We start from the raw sequence: 8,419 nt of genomic DNA, 5'->3' as shown, positions 1-8,419 counted from the left end.
TATAGTATAAGTATATTATTTTATAATAATTAGCTCATACTAGTATATTATTGAATTTAACTATCTAAATTGTTGTTATATAACTATACTTCATGTATATATGATTAACATATAGATAAATATATATTTTTATAATATATGTACAATATCAAAGTTAGAGTCAGAGGACAAAGTTAGAGTCGAAGTATAAAATCGGATCGGATTAGAGTAGGAGTTGGTCCGGAGACACCTTTGACTTCGATTTCGACTTCGACTTCGATTGAGAAATTAAAAACAAAAATCCGACTCTAACTCTATTTTGTTAGAAACGGAATGGAGTTAAATTTTCAAATTTTTTATTTATAAAGAAATTAGCATGGAGCAACAAAGGAGTATTTTAGAACTTCACACATTACACAGTAATAAAATTAGCCACAACTTCATATGTTAAATATATAAATATATATACACATTTATGAAACTTCATCTTCGGTCCAGTCGTTCTTCATGTTGGGACCCGTAGGACCCTCCTCACCTAAGACTTCATTTGGTAGGCCTCTGACAAATCGATTTAAAGCCGATTTGAATGGCCCAGGCAATGCTTTTTCCACCTTCCTAATCTCATCCGCAATGTCATAGCTAATTTTCGGACCCCATTTCCTACAATACTTGAGCCAAGCTGGCTCAATAATAGCTGACCCCAAATACTCAGCTGCCACTACTGAATAGCTCGCACCAGTATCCATCATCATCTTGCTCTTCCCCATGTCATTCCTTATTCCTATTCCCCTACTTCCTTGCAAAACAAGCCCTGCCTTCGGATACAAGGCATGCCCGTGCAAAGATGCATAGGCCACAGTTTTATTACCATTTTGAAACTCAAGCTCATAAGCTTCCACCCATGTCCCTCCACTGTGTTCTGAGAAGTATACCCTTTGTAGCTCCCCATTGAAATTGCTTACTCTTAGGGTCACATGCTCCCAATCACCAACATGTTCACCTATCTTCCCCAATGCAACATTCACGATCTCAACCTTAGCCTTGGCAGGCCCATTAAATGGGTAGAACACCCATATAGCTAAGTCAGTGAAACTTGCACCCAGCATGGGTTTTACGTGTACATAAACCTGGGAGTTCCCTAGATCTCCTTTCTTGACTCTCTCTTTGGCCCCTGCATCCACGGGCAAGTCCAACCAGTAGGCACCATCGTTTGAACCCCCTTGGGGAAGGTTCGAGCCATTGGGTTCAATCGGAACAGGCTTTGACTCTTCCCCCTTATTATACAATAATGCCCCATTAATAAAAAACCATCTCACTGAAGAAGGAAGGAACTCTTCATCTGGATGGAAATACACCCATGGAGAGTAGGCTCGCATTAATGCATCAATCTGCATTAGATTAGGCATAGAAGAAAGATTGGGATTGGCATTCTTCAAACAAGCTATAGCCGAAGGAGAGGCAGTCCCACCAAGTTGGGCCACAAAAGTACCCACAGAGACACCAACAGCATTAGCCCCCCTAATGTTGGGTCTTACATCATACACATTGAACACATTGACATTGCTGGCCTTACCTGGACCCCAAATCCATGAGTCAACCTCGCACTGGTCGGTGAGGTCAGCTCGAACGCATTTGATTTTATCTAGGAATGGCTTTTGAGGAGAGTTTGTGACCACGTGGCCTATGGCTTTGTAACCATCGGGGGGAATTGGCAGCCACACATAACCATTGCCATCTCTCTTAATCTCGGAAGACTCACTGCTCCAAATAAGAGTATAATCAAGTGGCTTCCTTAAAGCAACACTTGAGCCATCATCTTTCCCTACAAGAACCCATCCAAAGAAGGGCTTGTTATTGGGTTGACTGTAGCAACCTAGCATAGAGAAACCATCTGGTATTCGCGATGGTTCAAAGAACGTAGCCCCGAGGTTGTCTGGGCCACCTTCATGGGTTGCCCAAACTTTGTCCAAGGTTGATATTTGACACACATGTAGTCCTCCTCCCAGATCCATAATTCCAGTTGCAAATCCTTGACCTGCAAAGCTAAAACTTTAACCAATATTAAAACAATATCACCATGAAAAATTAACAATGAATAGAAGAAGGAAGTTACACCGCTCCGTTTGGATACAGAAATACTCTTAATCCATATTATCTCATCTCATCTAATCATTACAATTTTTTCAAATTTTTATACAAAATAAAATAAACAATTCAACATTTTCAAATCCTAAAATAATAATAATATTAAAAAATAATATTTTAACAATATTTTATTTAACTCATCTAAAACTATCTCATCTCATACTATCCAAACGAGACTTCTTGGCAAACCCTCACTGTCGGTTAATTTAGCACTCAATTTTAACTTGGTTCGTTTATTAAATGAGTAATTTGTGAATAGAAAATTACGATATGTTTATATAAATTCCTATTTCATATTATTCTGGATAAGAATATTTGAAGTACTTGAAAAAATAAGAGCAGATCTGCATGTTCCTAACAATTATCATGTTGATAGTTGAGAGCAGTACATATACCCTTTGGCCAAACTGGTAGTGGAGAAGGAAGCCTGAACATGGTTTCAATGGGCAGAGCCTTTCTCTTCTTGGAGAGATTATTTGCAGCCGAAGAAGGGAGGATATCACGATTCTCCATTGCAGAGTTATTCAAATAAAGGTCAAGTATAAATTAATCCCCATATTTATAGACTATGTTACGGATGAGTATTAATTAGTCCACCTACTACTAAATGAATCTTCACGTAATATGGATGCAAAGGGCATAATAAAGCGGATGGGGAAAAGAAAAAAGCATATTTGATCTGCTTATGAAATGGTTGAAAATTATGTGTGGAAGCTGGCGGGAGTATAAAAAATTTGAGAAGTGTTACAGTCACAAAGAGATTTTACAAATTAATATATCTTTGTATGATATGTTAAATTTAGTTTATAATAAAAATAGTTTTACAATCTAACGTGTTACATTAAAAAACGTCAATTTATACATTTATTTTTGTGAGATCTCTTTCAAATTGAAACATTTTTCTAAAAAGTTTCTTTTAAGATGCATTTTGTATCGTGCAAGGAAATCAGTTTTGGTTGGATATAAATGCTTCAAAGACTAGCTCAACTTCACTTCTACACCAAGTTACTTCTTTTCGAATCATTCCATTCACACTAAGCCTCTCTAGGAGGGAGTTCGACACTTCGATTATTGCTCACAAAATTCAGTTTTGTATCCCAAAGCCTTCCGATTCCTATGGACACTTTCTCTCAATCTCAAGATCAAACATGATCCGAGCTGCTTTCTCAACCACAAAAGTAGTATTCCCCTTGACCAACATCCTCACACATGCATTAAACATGTGCACAGGATTACATGACCATGCACGACTTGTAAGCCCAAAGGGAAAAAAGTTAAAAATATCTATTAACAAGAAGGCCGTGAGCACTATTAAATGGGAAACTTTTTCGAATTCAATCAAATCAAGATGAGTTCAGTATAACAAACTTAAGCATGGGAGCCCAGCCAACCCGTGAAAGGATTTTGTTTTTTTAGGCAAACGATTATAAATTATAATATATTAATAAAAAAAGGTATAGCCCAAATACACATGGGATATACAAGAGATAATACCTATTTAGAAAGAAAAAATAGAAATAAAAATGTCACGAAAATCAAGGCTATAAAAATCTACAACTTTGGCCCAAGAAAATAGAGTTTTAACAAAAAGTGATGTAATCTCCTCCAACGCGCTTGCTCACCATCTTCAAATGTTCGGTCTTTTCATTCCTACCAAATACATCAAAAAATACAGATAGGAATCATCTTCCACACAACTGAAATTTGGGGAATACCGTCCAGGTTCGACCAACATGTCAGAAGTTTGACAATTATCGCAAACATAACTCAGGCTAGCTCTAGCCGTCTGAAAACGTCTACCCATAACGCTCTAGCAATCTCGAGATGTAGTAAAAGATGGTCCATAACTACGATCTTTTACTACGATCACGTTTGCAGGTGTAAATTAGTCAAATTTAAGTGAGTAGTGTGTGATCAAACTTTTTTATTTGGTTAACTTTTATTTAAATACAGTTTGAGTTTAATTTTATGTTTATGAACAGTTCATTTAATATTTAAGCGAGTTCGAACTTGTTCACAAGCCCCTTCATTTTGATAAAATAGATTATTTCTATTGTATTTTAGAAATGTTTATAACAAGTCTTGACGAACATATCTTAACATTCAACTAATATCTATATAAACTTTATATATGCATATATCAATGATTATATTTATAAAGATTTAAGTAACATATTTAGCATTAAGAACATGATTTTCTCTAATCTCTTTAAATATTAAAAATATTCTCATTATAAATATAGGGATAATACTATAAAATAAAATAAAAGAGTTAATTACTAAAGCAATTGATCTTGTGGTTTGCTTGTAAGATAGATCAGTTCCTAAGTTTTAATTTTGAAACTTTTTACTCCTTATAGTTTCATCTTTAATCAAATTAATTCTTTCGTTACTGCTCCGTTAATCAACTATTAAAAATGTCAAGGTCAACACTAATAAAAAAAAATTAAAGAAAAAAACTAAAAAATCACATAACTAATATAGAAAATTAATTTAAAAATTAAGAAAAAACTTCTAAAAAACAATTTTCAATTAAAACTGGACAACTACGTTTTTCTTATGAGTTTTATTTTTTGTTTAAAGAAAGTCAAGATTGAAGAATTTCTTAGAAGTTATTTACTTAAATTCAAATTAAGTCTTAACATTCGTTTAAATATTTGTAAGATTTTAAATTATAATTAGATCCTAATTAAAAATGATATTCATTTTTAAATTAAAATCTATTTTATAGAATTTTTTTTTTTAATTTTGATTTAATTTTTTGTTTTTTGTTATATTATTTCTATATTTTTTTAGTTTTTGAAATACGATTGATGCACATGTGTCAAAGTTTTAATGGTGTCGAACTATCACTACTAATGGTTGACCAACGGAATAGTATCGGAATGATTAATTTAATTAAAATTGAAAGTATACAGAATAGAAAATCCATGTGAAATACGGAGAAGGCGTCGGTAGCCAGATCCACAAATTCGAGAGAGCCTCGAACATTCTTTGCCCTTTAGGCCACTCAACCCTAGACACATTTTGTGGATAGACACTCCCAGTGGCCCATAATAGGCCCATTGTTGACTGGATCAAGATCATACTAATGAAGCCCATTATTTTTTGTTCTTTGCAGGGACAGCTAAGTACATGACGTGGCTCCTACGTTACATAGTCGTTCATAGTGCAAACAATTATTGACTGGGTCAACACAATAAAGAAGGCGTACAGTGATCACATGGAGCTAAGTTCGAGATTAGATTTAACAAGTGAATAATAAAAAAATATTTGTGACTACTAATATAATAATTATTAAAATTAAAATATTTTATGAAATTTTGTAAAAAGAGAAAAATAAATAAATTAATTATAAAATAAAAATATTATTATAATATAATTTTTTAATATAATTTTTATTTTGAAATTTAAAAAAGTTGAATTGTTTTTTGTATTTTATTTAGAAGTTTAGAAAAGTTATAATGATTAAATGAAAAGGTTGAATATTTGAAATTGAAAAGTGTTTATCTTTGTAGTGTTTGGATATTGAGATGAAATGAAACAGAATGAGATAAAAGGATTTTGCTATGCAAACTAGGTCTAAGACCATGTTTAGAAATATAACTGTTCTCAAATATTTTTAAACTATTTTACTATTGTTTATTACTATTTCATTATTATTTATATATCATTTCGCAAGTAATGAATAAATTATTTTATTATTATTTATAAATATTTTAAAATATTCTTAATATCCAAAAAATAACGAATAGGTAGAAGAGTAATGATATATGCAGTCGGGGAATGCAACGTGCAGTCACTTTAAAAAAGAATGGAGTCTATTATTAAAAAATTAATTTTTTATGTGAATCTCGTATATATTTATTTTTTTTAAAATGATTGTACAATGATTGTATATTCAAGGCTGTAATTATTATTTGTCAAGGTAGAATGGGACCACCTCCAATGGATCCTTTCAAATAAAACTTCGACATGGCGGTGCAGGACGATTTCCACATCCTTTCAAATTAAGATACTATTTGCCATGATAATAACACGCATGCATGGACCAAACGTAAGCTACTCAAGCGAATCGAGTGTTGGGGAATCCAAATTAAACCGCTTTACTGGCAATAAGAAAGGCAAGGAATTTCTGATGATGGACAACCTCAACTCTGTAGAAGTTATCACGGCCATAGGACAGACGCCGCTAGCATCACGATGGAGAATAGCTAGCCCCCCATTATTACAGACATCATCTGGACCTTGAAAGACATCAAGCCTTGGAAAGCCATGAAAATTCATAGAAGTGCCAACTTTATTGCATACAGTATAGCTAAATGGGCTGCTTCCATTAAGCCTCGTTTATTTTCATATTCATTTTAGCTCATTTTATCTCATTTCATCTCGTTATAATTTTTTTAAATTTTTACACAAAATAAAATAAACAATTCAACTTTTTCAAATTAGCTGCTATAATAGGGTTGTATAAAAAATTCTACATTAAATTTGTTTGATAAAATGTCAAACTGGTCGAACAAATCTTAGATCCTTCTTACTATTGTGCTTGTTTTCACTTTTGCTTCTCAAACATACATATTCTGCAGGTAGGAGAAGTACACAACTGCAGTAATAGTTTCAATCTGAAGATTCATGCTAACATTTTCATCCACGTGAACTCTGATTTAGAAATGGTGCAAAATTTTCAACATCTTCAAAGGGCAGATCATGGTTATTTTTGCATAATGAATAAAAAGTTCTCATCATGAAGGTTTATATTCCTTTAGCAAGGCATCCTATAGATATCGATGAAGAAGTGATGCTTGATATGTTCCTAGAGAATTTGAGAAGTCATTTAATATGGTTGTCAATACTTCATGATTATGTCTTCAGGTGGCATTATTAGATGTGGTTGTAAGAATATCTGAGTTTGTTTGAATTATGTGCTGTCATATTGTATAATTATGAGCTCAATGAATTGAGGACATGAAACTGAGTTTTTTGTTGTTGTTGTTGTAGTTTTGTTTCTTTTTTTTAAAATAGGAATTTGCTTCATTCCAAGCTGATGATTTTGCTGCCCACATACAAAAAAGTCAACTGGAGCTATATTTCTACGTTACATTTGAATCAACCTTTAGTATTGGTGGGTGTACCATTGATAAGTTTAGGAGTGCACTAGAACCAGATATTGTTGAAGTATTGGTTTGCACAAAAGCTTGGTTATATGAGATTGTAACTTTGATATTATGCAAGATGTTTATGTTTGTATTGTTTGGATTGTAATTTTGGACTTATGCTAATATTTGGTATTGTTAGGAATTTGATTTTGATATTTTTACTGTTTGGATTATAATATTTGATTTTAATTTGGGTTTTGCTTTTATTATTTGGATTGTAATTTGTCATATTGGTTTTATATGTGTTACAATATGAAAAATATAAATATTGTTAATTAGGAGTTAGTTTTATAGTTTTGGAGATATTGTCATTTTAATTTTAAGTAAAATTATGTTAATTAGGTCAAAATTAGAATGGGTTATTCGGGTCAGTTCAACACATTAATATAAAACAGGTTGAAATGAGTCGTCTCATATTAACCCATTTTCTAATTAATTGATAACGGGTCAAAATGTGTCATACGGTGTCAACTTGCTATTTTAATTGGTCATATTAGTGTTAACTCATATAGTATAATATACATATTTTGACAAAACACGAACACGACCCATTAATATGATTTATCACCCTTAGTCCCTAGAGGTTGTCCAAATAGGGTTGTATCAGAGTAAGTGTTGTCCCCCCATGCTTATCCTTTTTCCTCATGTGCACTGAGCCCTCTTTCTCCACTATTGCTTGGTGCGTCAGTTAGATCTTGATTGTTGGGCTCCTTAGAGCTGTTCCAGGCTCGGTCTACTGGGGACTAAAAATATCCCTTCTAGTGGGGTCTATCGCAAGTGTGCGATGGAAATTTTCTCTTTTCCCTCTTCTTTTTTTCTTTTTATCTTTTTTTTAATCCCGCAATGCTTCAGTTGTTTGTAATGCTCAACAAATCAGTTTGTGTCAATTGTGCGCACTTGTACACTTCCCCATGTGTGGGGTTGCGTGTGGCAACTCGATCACATGCTTCCGAGTGCAATAAAAATCACAAGATCTGTTTCAGCCGTTTCCTCTTCAATGACACTTGTCACTTTCCCACTCAGAGCAATCCAATTGGCACAATCATTTTATTTAAACTCGCGTCCCATCTTATGTCTTCTCCCTTCCTTCACACTCTTCTTATTCCTACTACTATCTCAAAGAGTTCCCAACCCCT

The 8,419-nt window shown here is 33.3% G+C and overlaps 1 protein-coding gene across 1 annotated transcript; it reads right to left on the bottom strand.

Annotated features, from left to right (window-relative positions):
* Positions 1-267: 267 nt before the first annotated feature.
* On the bottom strand, positions 268-2,673 carry LOC121240057. Its single transcript, XM_041137509.1, has 2 exons — positions 2,520-2,673; positions 268-2,014 (listed from the first exon to the last, which is right to left on the bottom strand). Exons 1-2 carry the CDS (start codon positions 2,635-2,637, stop codon positions 453-455), a joined length of 1,680 nt encoding a protein of 559 aa, XP_040993443.1. The 5' UTR covers positions 2,638-2,673; the 3' UTR covers positions 268-452.
* Between the last annotated feature and the right edge of the window lie 5,746 nt (positions 2,674-8,419).

The sequence above is a fragment of the Juglans microcarpa x Juglans regia genome, chromosome 7D (genome assembly GCF_004785595.1).
Source record: "Juglans microcarpa x Juglans regia isolate MS1-56 chromosome 7D, Jm3101_v1.0, whole genome shotgun sequence".
Classification (NCBI taxonomy): Eukaryota; Viridiplantae; Streptophyta; class Magnoliopsida; order Fagales; family Juglandaceae; genus Juglans; species Juglans microcarpa x Juglans regia.
Note: the sequence above shows the minus strand (reverse complement) of the source record. Positions and strands in the feature narration are given on the sequence as shown.

Bases quoted from the DNA above. Each gene is read 5' to 3' on its own strand.
- LOC121240057 (XM_041137509.1), bottom strand. From the start codon at position 2,637: ATGGAGAATCGTGATATCCTCCCTTCTTCGGCTGCAAATAATCTCTCC. The intron at 2,015-2,519 runs GTATATGTACTG...TTAGCTTTGCAG, and splicing joins ACTACCAGTTTGGCCAAAGG to GTCAAGGATTTGCAACTGGA.